Source organism: Rhea americana, unplaced genomic scaffold (assembly GCF_003343005.1).
Source record: "Rhea americana isolate MKP2758 unplaced genomic scaffold, rheAme1 scaffold_124, whole genome shotgun sequence".
NCBI classification, from domain to species: Eukaryota; Metazoa; Chordata; class Aves; order Rheiformes; family Rheidae; genus Rhea; species Rhea americana.
In genome coordinates this window covers 1,979,349-1,991,520 of record NW_028185306.1, presented here as the reverse complement: position 1 = coordinate 1,991,520, position 12,172 = coordinate 1,979,349, and the positions used below count along the sequence as shown (strand labels likewise).

At 44.5% G+C, this 12,172-nt stretch overlaps 2 protein-coding genes across 2 annotated transcripts in view; both read left to right on the top strand.

The window, feature by feature from the left end:
* The window catches only part of PSMD14 (proteasome 26S subunit, non-ATPase 14), a 43,253-nt gene extending 39,006 nt beyond the window's left edge, over positions 1-4,247 (top strand). The window contains exons 10-11 of the mRNA XM_085325876.1: positions 1,332-1,394; positions 3,821-4,247. Of these exons, the coding sequence (XP_085182002.1) occupies positions 1,332-1,394; positions 3,821-3,919 (162 nt within the window). The 3' untranslated portion in view covers positions 3,920-4,247. The remainder of the gene's footprint in view (positions 1-1,331; positions 1,395-3,820) is intronic.
* Positions 4,248-8,230: 3,983 nt separating this feature from the next.
* The window catches only part of TBR1 (T-box brain transcription factor 1), a 5,784-nt gene continuing 1,842 nt past the window's right edge, over positions 8,231-12,172 (top strand). Inside the window, exons 1-5 of the mRNA XM_085325833.1 lie at positions 8,231-8,922; positions 9,264-9,418; positions 9,747-9,868; positions 10,232-10,390; positions 11,319-11,380. Of these exons, the coding sequence (XP_085181959.1) occupies positions 8,231-8,922; positions 9,264-9,418; positions 9,747-9,868; positions 10,232-10,390; positions 11,319-11,380 (1,190 nt within the window). The remainder of the gene's footprint in view (positions 8,923-9,263; positions 9,419-9,746; positions 9,869-10,231; positions 10,391-11,318; positions 11,381-12,172) is intronic.

Sequence of the window (12,172 nt, the reverse complement as noted above, 5' to 3'; positions counted from 1 at the left end):
TAAAGACAGCATAATTGCAATTATTTATGAAGTGGAGGAGTTTCTGAAGTAAAGAGCTGATTGTCACAACGTTTATTCACAAGGCTTGTAGAGGACTGGACTAGAAACTAAACAATCATTACAGGAACTCTTTTGGATCTTGGTGCTTATTATGATACCAGTTTTCAGGATTAGGAGTTTTATGCTGTTTTATACGATCTATTTTCAATAAAGAGTTTCTCAGGGTACTGGGTTTAGTTAAATTAKGCACAGGTATGTCTGTCATGGCCTTGTGGAAACTGTGTTCGTTTGCTGCTAATCAGCTCTGTGACACTTCTCCGAGAAGTTGACTATTAACTTTCTTAAAGTAGCAGAATAGCTCTTCAATCTTTTTTTTTCTCCTAGTCTAAATTAGCAAAGTGCTTAATTATGTGTTTAGCTCTAAAATGGAAATAATCACATCCATTTTGTATTTACACTTTGCCAAGTGAATGTGCAGCTCCTGTAGCTCAGAATAAGCAATTGATTATATTCTTTATTTCTTCAGTCAAGGGCCACTTGACTAGACTTTAGCGTAGTAGAGTAAAGGTCTATCCRTATCATTCCATTAAATAGATAGATAGACAGTTACTCATTGTAGAACCTAATTTGATGTTCTTTTAGATGAAGAAAATACTGCTTTTGTAAGAAAGAGGAATTAGTTATTTGTACTGTTTTAATACTAGCACTTACACTTTAAAAACTGTTTATAAATACTAGATCTCAACAAGCATTCTTTAAGTAGTGTGTCAATCATTCTTGATATTATAAAAATGCTGGTTTTTAACTTGCTCTTAAAACAAAAAAAATCAATGTGCATTTACTAGGAAAGTAAGCAGATCTACTTTGCACAAACACTGTATTTGARGACAACAGAACACTATAAAGATATATTAAAATAGGTAACTTGAATTAAACAGGAGGTAAARACTTGCTAAGGATCAAACCTCAGATAGAACAATGTGGGTAACAATAGTTTTGATTTTTGCATTGTGGCTTTAATTGTCTTTACTGATACCTACCATTTAAGACTTTTTCTTAAAACACTCTGGTGAATACATCTTGCTTATCTGTATTCCCCTTGATCTTTTGCTCTAATATTTAGTAATTAAAACCATGTCTGCTGAAAAGCTGAAGTACCTTTCCTTTTGACTTTCTGAAATGTGTTGCTACTTGATTTTTTTTTTTCTTTTTGAGAGAGAGAGAAAGAGAAAAGCAAGAGAGAGAAGAGAATTATATTTTAAGAATCTTGTGTCTTGGGGAAAAAGTAAACGAATTCTGAAACACTGACCTTTTCTGTGTTTCTTTCGCAGGCTGTTGAAGAAGAAGATAAGATGACACCTGAACAGCTGGCAATAAAAAATGTTGGCAAGCAGGTGAGGTGCGATGAATTAGAGTGAGGTGGAATGATAAGCTTGGTTCATTCTAAATAYTAATTTCCTTACATGCACATAGGTGATTTTAGTTCTACATACAAGATATTTTCAACTCTGCAAATAATGAATTTATTTTTGCTGAATATTGCTTTCAGGAGCAATCGACTTTTGACTTTAGGTAACCTGCAGAATACCTGAAAGTCATGTTCTGCATGCGTTTGTATTACGTGCTGTGGAGTACTGTTCGGATATGGTACACTTTCCTTTTTTTTTCCTCAAAGGAGAGACATAAAAATATCCAAGTCCATTTTAGTGTTACGGAGAGGCCAAAATCATGGAGACTTAAACAGAAAAGGTTTGGGGATGGTTTATGAATTATCATGGCTCAAGAGCCAGCTCATCTCTGTGCTCAGTTCATGAGCGCACTGTGKGTGCTTGCTTAGCTCCAGTACACACACAAGCAACTAAGCTGCATTGCTTTATATTGATGTTGAAGAAAAACAGTTTAGGACCATATCTGAAATTGAGAACACCTACTCAAACCAATCTATTTTTTTCAATATCCGGCTATAGTATCCTTATAGAGCACTTGACAGAAAACTCTTTTTACATTTGATTTTGAGCTACACACTGAGGAAATGTACTGTGGTAGGGGAGAGAAGGACAGAAATGAAATTGGTAAAGGATTGTCTTTAAAATTCAGGAATGGCAATGCAAACAAGAAATAGCTTTAAAAACATCAATAAGTCCTTAAAGGACCAGCATTTATTCTGTTGTTAGTAGTTCTATAAGAATATAAAGGACTCTGGATTGCTCTTATATCTCAGCTTCTAGCAGCTATGTCAAAATATATCTGTAGTATTGTGTAGTCACTCATGTATTTCTGTAGCATTCAGAATGATGGCCAAATCTTTRTTGTACATATATGTGTATTAATATACATACACACATATTTTATGTACACATACATAAATATATTTTWTATATATATATATAWAWAAAATATAACATGTAGGAAGGGTTATATTTTAAGGGTTATGACATCACCTCAGATAGAACCTCAGCTTCATTTCTTGTTTAAATTATTATGCATATGTAGAAAAAAATCTTTATTTTGATTTTTTTTCTTTAATTTTTTTTTCTGGGAGAGATTTCCCAATGCAACAATAGCATTTTATGATTTTTCTGAAATGTGCCTGTTAATGTTTCAGTATTAYTTGGAGGGAGATTAATTACCTAAATGTAATTCTGAAAAAATTTATGATTATGGTTAAATTTACAATCAAATAATCTTATTCTTTGCAAATGCACAAAAATGCCCACATCAATTGAGTAATAGTGTGCAGGGATGTGTATTTTCAAAATGTTGCTCAGGCTTAGCAATCAGTTTTGCAGAACACTTCAATGTATTACTAGGCTTTTTTTCATTTTTATGGGAATAAATATGTTAATTTTCTTGCAGTTAATAGGACTATTCAAAGACCATTTGTTAGATTGTTGAGTTTTTACAGGATTAGAACACAAATTTATGCAAGATCTGAAAACATGTTGCACCATACCAGAACTCTGATTAAAATATTGGCCTCATTAAGGTGCTTACTAAAATAGTCATTGATCTGCATAAAATCAGGATTTYATCTAAAATTTTATTAAAATATTTTATATGGCTTTATTAGTTTACTGTATGGATATATCAGCCTGTAAACTTTTGTGGTGTACATCTTGGTTTACATTTAAGTAACACATTTAAGTAGTACCAGCTCCACATGTTTTGGGTTTTTTTTTCCTCCTGGGAATACCTTTGTAAATACATCAGTTGAGATATTAATCTAGAATAGCTTTGAAGAGCTTTCTGTACTTATTCTCAAGTTTTGTAGACTAGATAATGGTTTTGGTGTGCAATTTTCTTGCATTCATGTTGCGTTCATATTGGCAATTTCACAGAGTACTATTATAACAAACTTAGCATATTGAAATAGCTAGTTGATACCAGTAGGGTGATACATATATATAATTTTTGTTTTACTCCAAATTGCCTTGTATTTTTTTTCTGCTTTTAATGGACCTGACTTCTTAAATTTGGGATTGCTGGTAGACAGAAGTTTTGGATAGTTGAAATTAATAAGAGCTTTACCAACACTGGGGAGACCATTCCAAATGTTTTGTGCCATCCTGTAGAACTTGGAGCTGTTGTGGTTTCTCTTCAGAAGCTGGAGAGAAATTTACTTCCTAAACCTATCTTCAGCTTCTCTGAATGATAGCAAGGACTAATAATGTCTTAATTGGCARGTTGGTTAGAATGAAAAACTTGGGAGCTTCACTGGCCTATGTTCCTTAATTCACAGTCATCTTAAATAGAACTGAAATAAATGAACAAAACATAACACTGATGGATTTCATGTCTCATGGCATACTTTGTATTTCAGGACCCCAAACGTCATTTAGAAGAGCATGTGGATGTGCTGATGACCTCAAACATTGTCCAGTGTTTAGCTGCTATGTTGGATACAGTTGTATTTAAATAACCAATTTACTGTTTGTGATGTTTTCTGTGTATATTTGTTTAWTGTTTTGAGTACTCACAAACCAGARATTGTTGAGGCTATATTTGATTAAGCAGAGACATCTGACTTCATTTGCAGTGTAAGTGCAGCACAATAACACCTTCAATCTCTAATTGTGCTGTTGCTTCAGTTTCYTTATGTCAGGGTCTTTACAGATTCCAAAGCAATTTGAGAATACATTGTGGGCAAAATTACATTTTCATTTAATATGGGGCAGGGGGAGGGGGAAAACAGTAGTACATATACATTTTGATTGTTGCAACATAATAAAAATGCATTTACAAACCTGTCTTAAGTTCTGGAAGACCTTTTTTTGTGTGTGTGTGAAAGTTAGGAGAAATTAGTAGTGTAGGAAAAAGCTGTGGAGGTAAAATCTGACTTTTCTACCCTCTATAAAACTACTGAGATATTAATTAATAGGATAGCAAAAATGATCAAATTAAATTTGCCTCCCATGGATTACTAAATACTGGGACAAAAGAAATGTAGTAGCACTGAATTCGGAGGACAAAAAAAAAAAAAACACTGAAAATTGACTGCTCCATTTCAATATTGTTCAAGCCATAATATCAACAGGAAACAATTGACCTTAACAAAATGAATTCGGCTATCCTGATAACAGAATTCCACAGTGCTCTCACAAGCAGGGTCATATATACCAGAATTCCAAGAATGAACATTAAAATAGCAGGGGCTGTCAGAAGATTATCCATTGAAAGTAGACCTAATAGGAGGGGGGGTGTATGAGATGTCCACGTGTATATAGAAAAGGGTCTCAGCTGGAATGTGTCATTGATAACCCTTTCCACTGGCTAGAGAGGAAAACACAAGAAGGTGAATGGATTGGTTCCTGGATTTTAAGCAAATGAAGCCATGTAACAATAACAACAAGAAAAACCCTCTCTCCCTAACTTCCAAGTATTGGATGGTAATTAGGTTGATTTGATTCTTTAGTCTGTTCAAGAGTATTCTTTCTGTTCATACACAGTATTTTGTTTAATTACTGAAAAGAAATTCTTTTGAATAAACTGATCTAATTAAAGTACGTGAATATTTTAAAACTGCTACATAGATCTCTTTGTTAAAGATTTTTAAAAGATTTGACTTATTTGTGTATTGAAAATACTCTAWTTTTTTTTCTTATTTTTCCACATTGTGTCCATAATGATCATTAAAATTCAAATGTTTTCATTTTGTTTGGAATATCATATTTGGGCCAATTTACTATTTTCAAATAACTATCTCAAAGTATGTTTAACAAGCATTTACTTCAGAGGGAAACAAATGCAATTTTTTTTTCCAGCTGCTCTACTTATGGTCTTTCCCCTTGCTCCTTAGTGGGCAATAGAATATGACACAGAGAATGGAGCCACAGAAGCCACATTTGCTTAATAAGCTACATGTAGCTTCAGTGGAAGTGCTTTCTAGCAGCGAGCCTGAAGACCAGGTCATTGGTGAGCAAGGGTCTACTTAGGCCTTGCAGCTGCCTGGAGCATGGTACACCTGCATCCCAGGGTGAGAGGGGGCAGCATCCAGGGGACCACAGCTGGGTGTTGTTTTCCAGCAGAGCTTCAGTGCTACTAGATGCTTGCACACACCGTGGCATGAGGCGGACATGTAGCTTGGTAGGTCTTAGATCACGTAGCATCTCAGAACAAGATAAACTGTTGCAGTGCTGCAGCATATTGCAATGCATGAAAGGCTAGTGTAAGCAGGAGCTAAATCAGCGAATCTTGCACGTTCTGAATTAGTTTTGACAAATCTCCATCTTGCAGGGGGTAGCTGAAGGCAATCTGTGGGAGAAGCAAGTCTCTTGCATCATTGGCTGTAGTACTCTGCTCTCCGTCCACTGCTCAGTCTGACTCAGATGCACAATTTTCCCCTTACAAAGAAGTTGTATGAATAATCACAAAGCTGTGGTATGGGGCATCTTTCTTCCTTTTTTGCGGTGCTTTAGGAGGTAGAGCATTTGGAAGCATGCGTGTGTGCAGCAACCTGAGAAACAGTAGCCCAGATAGCATCTTGGAGGAAGAAAGAGGTTTCCAAGCAGCCACCTTCTGAGCCTCCAGCCGCAGTAGAGCAGACCTTCATTAACAGCTTGACCCCTCGTCACCTGTCAGCACGCGGGACTGGCATGTTGTATTCGCAAGCCTCTCTCCTCCATTCTCTGGCGATTCTATAACACCACCTGCCATTGCATATCCACCTATTATACCAGTTTAGGAGTTGTGCACACTGAAGATTTTTGGCATATATTAACACTTCCATGTGATTGGCAGTATACCACTGAATTCATTGCAGCTCTGCATGTATACGGGTTTAGCTATGTAATTTAGGGCAGCATTTCCCAGTGTTTATCTGTATTTTGACCCATCTCCTGCCTGTTTATCTAAATTCATTATCTTTCAAGCAGTTTCAAGGAGRGGAGTGCAAGGGTGGAAACGCTAGTGAAACAGGTGTGGCAAGCGGTTGTTAAAACTGTTATTGATAAAACTATTTTCTTAGCACAGGTATGGGATGGGAGGTCGCATGTACTGTACTGACCGACCGTGAGWAGAACAGTTAACTTGTGTTATTTTTTTTGCCTCACAAAAGATTATTAGAATAATTTCTTTGCAGAGAGCATATGTGACAATCTTCCATGAAACGCCAAATAACTGTTCTAGATCAGAGTTAAGCAACAGAAAAAAAAATACTAGATTGCCATGAGATTTGAAAGTGTGGAAATGCCCGTTCTGGCCTTCTCCCAGGTAGAGTTTGCAAAGTTTCAGCCCGGCTTCAGCCGACTGCAATCATACACCTAGGGTCTGGTTTTGTCGCGGGATGGTCCAGGCGGCATTAGCCGCCAGCGGAATTTGAATCAGGCTGCAGGTGTCAGCTGGAAAGAGGTGTGATCTGCAAAACACCTGAAGTACAACCAGCTAAAGAGGGAGATATTAAGAAAAATGAAGGAAGAGAGCTCCTCCCCACGCAAAAATCGTTGCTGTTAAAACTCACAGGGTTGYCTAGGAAAGGAAAATCGAGGACGCTGCGGCAGGAGGCAGAGGAGAGGCAGGAGGACACGCAACTCTCCTGAACTCCTCCGGTGCATGCTCGCCCCGCGGAGGGTGCTGCCTCCAGCTAGCGCCGGGCTCGCAGGCGCGCGGCGGCGGCCGCTTTCCGCCGCCGGGCTGCACGGAGGCTCGGCCGGGGCCGCGCCGCGCCCGCGCCCGGCGCCGCCGCGCTCGGCAGGGCCGGCGGTTTGGGCCCCCCGGCCGTCCCGAGCGTTTTCCCTGCGAAGGGAGCGCTGGGCGCCGGCAGCGCGTTTCCGTGAGGCGGGGTGGCCGCCTGTGACAAATCTACCACAAAAGATCGCTCCTCTGCTGGCTCTGTCTGTGTGACTGAGTCACTGAAGGGAAACAGACCGCAAGTGGAAAGAAATCTGGAGCTGGATGGGGAGATGGATGCCTTCTGCGTTGTTTTGCTGATAGTCTCCGGCATTACAGCACCCAAATAAAATATTTATTTACTAAAGAACCCATAAACACCACGGCAAACGCACTAGGGCACGCCGGAGGTACGGCTTATAATTATTTCAGAACTTAAAGGCGACGATACGTTGCTGCTGCGAGTGGAGGCCGCCTGCGCGGGGGGCCGCGGAGCGGGGCTGCGCGGGGGCCCCGCGGCGCCGAGGCGAGGCCGGCGGCGCCCGCGCGCCTCGCGGGGCTGCGCGGAGACCCCCGCGCCCGCTCCCGGCTCTGCTGCACAAAGGGGCGCACACGCACCGCTGGGGAAGCGCAGGGCTGGGGATTTATTTTCCAGCCGTAGTCATAAAAATAAATGCTGGAAAGGTCAGGTAATAACGAGCTCTTACAGCAAACACACGCTTCCCTTCCCCCCTCGCCTTCCTTCTATCTCACAATAAAATCATCTCCTTCAATTTGCCATGATCGTCGCGACCAGGAGCCAGGTGATTATCCTAATTAATGTCTATCTAATTAAATTACTGTCAGCGGTTAACCAATGGCAGAAGCCGTTTCATCCTCTCCACAAGTAGCAAGATCAAAAGTGAGTCTTTCCTGATTGCTGCATAGTGTCAATTGGCCAATCTCTTCTCCCAGGGAAGGGAGGAAAAAAAAAAAAAAAAAAAAAAAAAGTAAATCAAACGTTTGGGAAGCATTTGGTGGATGAAGTGCTTTCTGTCTAGTGAGGGTCCCAGGATGTCTAGCTTCTGATACTAAGGAGCCCTTCCAGAACCAGGGACTGAAGGGTTATTCCTGTGGTGCTAGAGCTATGCAGCTGGAGCATTGTCTTTCTCCCTCTATCATGCTCTCCAAGAAATTTCTCAATGTGAGCAGCAGTTACCCACATGCAGGCGGATCTGAGCTTGCCTTGCATGATCATCCCATTATCTCGACCACTGACAACCTGGAGAGAAGTTCACCTTTGAAAAAAATTACCAGGGGGATGACGAATCAGTCAGATACAGACAATTTTCCTGACTCCAAGGACACACCAGGGGACGTCCAGAGAAATAAACTCTCTCCCGTCTTGGACGGGGTCTCTGAGCTTCGTCACAGTTTCGATGGATCTGCTGCAGATCGCTATCTGCTCTCTCAGTCCAGCCAGCCCCAGTCTGCTGCCTCTGCTCCTAGTACCATGTTCCCTTACCCCAGCCAGCATGGACCTGCTCACCCAGCCTTCTCCATCGCCAGCCCCAGCCGCTACATGGCTCACCATCCTGTGATCACCAACGGAGCGTATAACAGCCTCCTGTCCAACTCTTCTCCGCAAGGCTACCCTGCGGCGGGCTACCCTTACCCCCAGCAGTATGGCCATTCCTACCAAGGGGCGCCTTTCTACCAGTTCTCCTCCACCCAGCCGGGGCTAGTTCCCGGGAAGGCTCAGGTCTACCTGTGCAACAGGCCACTCTGGCTGAAATTCCACCGGCACCAGACGGAGATGATCATCACGAAGCAGGGGAGGTAAGGCACCGCGCGGACCCTCGCCGGGGGCCGGGGCCGCGCCGCCGGGCTCTGCCGCGGGAGCCGCCGCCGCCGCCGCCGCCCCGGGGGAGCCGCGGCCGGGGCCGGTGCGTGCCGGGCAGCGCCCGCTGCCTCCCGGAGGGTCCCCGTCCCCGCTGCCCTCGTCGCTTCCCCGTGGAAAGCTCGACGTTTCGGGGAGGGAGTTTCTTTTCATTTTTTTCCCCCCCGGTCGCTGCTAGGCGCTCTGAGGATAATGCACAACGGGCTGGTTCCTCTGTGTGTGTATCGCTGCTGGTGGATTTCTTTTTCTTTTCTTTTTCCTTTTTTTTCCCTTTTAATAGGCGCATGTTCCCTTTCCTAAGTTTTAATATTTCTGGTCTCGATCCCACGGCTCATTACAATATTTTTGTGGATGTAATTTTGGCGGATCCCAACCACTGGAGATTTCAGGGAGGCAAATGGGTTCCTTGCGGCAAGGCGGACACCAATGTACAAGGCAAGTTCCTCCAATTAACACTTTTCCCGACACATATGTAGGTGAGAATGATTAATTAAAGCCTTTGTGGACTGGCTCGGGCGACTTTTTAAACGAGAATGGGCCAATGATGCTTTAAAAAAAAAAAAAAGAAAAAAAGGAGGGGTGGAGGAGAGAGTGAAAGGTGTTCGGAAAATGCTGTTTTAATCCTGCTCGGCTAAAATGGAGGGAGTTTCGGCAATAAAATGCTACTAACTTTAATGGCAGTCCCCGTGCCCTGCTGCAGTGGCAGAACCGGGTATGCGGGTGAACTATGATGTGGTGGTGTTTTTTTTTTTGTTTTGCTTAGGAAATCGTGTGTACATGCACCCCGACTCCCCCAACACGGGTGCCCACTGGATGCGTCAGGAAATCTCATTTGGGAAACTAAAACTTACTAATAATAAAGGAGCATCAAACAACAACGGGCAGGTCAGTGAGAGAAACGCGGATGCTCTGCAAGCCTTATTTTTGTTGCTTTAAACAATCCTGCAGTCTTTGATCGGATCTCTATTTTCTTAGATCGTGTCGTTAGGTGAAAAAAAAAAAAAAAAAAAAAAAACGGGAGTAGGGGGAGAAAAAAGCCCCCTCGTTTGTTTTGCTAGCGACCTTGCAGGCTCTAAGTGCCTTGCCCAGTCTCACCCCGTTGCGCGATGTCGCGGGGAATCCCGCAGCCGTGCGGGAGGCAGCGGCTCGCTCCGCCGCCGCACCGCGCTCCCGTTCTTCTCGCCTAATCCCCTCTTCTTTCCCTGGCCCCCTCCCTCCCTCCTTCCCTCCCTTTTCTTTGCCTGACAGATGGTGGTTTTGCAGTCCCTACACAAATACCAGCCCCGCTTGCATGTGGTGGAGGTGAACGAGGACGGGACGGAGGATACCAACCAGCCGGGCAGAGTGCAGACCTTCACCTTCCCCGAGACCCAGTTCATAGCAGTCACCGCCTACCAAAACACCGATGTAAAGAGCTCCCTGGTCTATTCCGCTCGCGGCCGGGGCCCCCGGGGCTGCGCGGCGCGGCCGGGCCGCTGCTCTCGCTGCGCTCGGCGCCGCTCCCCCGGCGCTGCCGTTTCTGCGCCCGGCGACGGGCCTTAAAGTTGCCATTTTGCATCGGCCGCGGCTCACGACTCCCAAATACTCGGCGCGATCTGCCTGCTGCACTCGTCTGCGCTTGTTCGCGTTTCCCCGGGTAGTGTCCACTCAGGCTCCCGGCAGCCGGGACCTCCCGAGCGGGCTGCTCCTCGAGGGGCTAAGCAGAAATCCTCCTGGCATTTTCTTCTGCTAAACCTAGAGCCCGCTATTTATCTATGGCTTTTATCTTCCTGTCGGAAACAGCTCACATAGCTGTTAGAGTTTAAGTATTAAATCTGCAAACATCARTTAACAACCTCATTGACTATACTGGAGCTGATGGATCAACTGCCTCAAATTAAAATCTCCTGAATGCATGGCTACGTTTTGCAGTGATCCGTTTTTGCTATAGACTTGTGTCCCCCTTTTCTTTCAAATAACATACGCTCGGTCCATATTTTTGCTTTAATTATTTTGCTAGATGCAAATGTAAACTCTTAGCTACCGTTTTGCGGTACGTTTTTCCCTCGTTTGGGGGTTTAAATGTATTCATAAGTGTGTTCATGCAGCATGAACAATTACAGTTCTGAAAACATTGGTTTACATAGTATTTTTTATCAGAATTTGGGGGGTTAAAGTGAATCTTAAAATTCGACTTCGATCTCTAAAAGCGTGAGAAAGCTTTATTTTCCACATTTCAAAGAGAGGCAATTTGATMGATTAGAGTAATGCATGGTCCTTTAAAAAATGTGCTGGCTGTACTCGGGTACATCTTTCGCGCTTTCACAACGTGCGTTCTGGCCCTCTGCTTCCTTAGATCACACAATTGAAAATTGACCACAACCCTTTCGCAAAAGGCTTCCGAGACAATTATGACACGTAAGTAAACCGGATTTTTATTACTCTTCTGCCGGCTGCGCACATATGTCGAAGTGGGAGGCTGTAAGGCGCGGATTGGGCTCGTGTAAAACCGAAGTGGGTCGTGTCAGGCTTTTTGAAGCCCTCCGAGAGGGACGGAGGCACTCGCAAGCTGCCCCGACGGGGCCGCTCAGCCCCCCGCCGGGCCCCGCTCCTGGGCGACTGCCGCTCTCCGCGGGGCCGCGCCGAGCTGATCCCGCGGCTGGGCTCCGCGCAGCCCTGCGCAGCCCGCGGGCGCCTCCGCGCCTGGCGGCCCGCTCCCTGCACCTGAGCCTGCATCCTGCGTTGGCACTTGTGACGGTTTGTTGGTGGTTTTCCCTGGCATTTGTCTTGGCGCCCGTTTCCAAGTTTCCRTCTCCCCACTTGCGCGCTAGGGCTCCCAAAGAGGCACCTGCCAGCTGCGGCGCAGGCAGTGGCCAACCCGTCTCCTTTGCATGGTCCCGAGCTCCGCAGCCCCCGGTGTCCGCAGGGGAATTTCTTCGTCTCGTTTGGTTCTTCTCTGGGGCTAGATTTTCTTTTTTCCCTTTCTTTCTTTCMTTTTCTTTTTTTCTTTTTAATCCCTCTTCGGGATGGAGCTAAAGACTCCAAAGTTGTCATCGCGGCTCGCTCCTGTGCTGCCTCTGCTCGTGCGCCCCGGGCCCGCCAGGGGCTGGAGCCGGCCCGGCCGGGCGATGCGGCCCGCGCACAGCGGCTGGGCGCCCCGAAACCCTCGGCAGCCGAGCAGGGCCAGCCCGGCCCGGCCCGGCCGGCAGC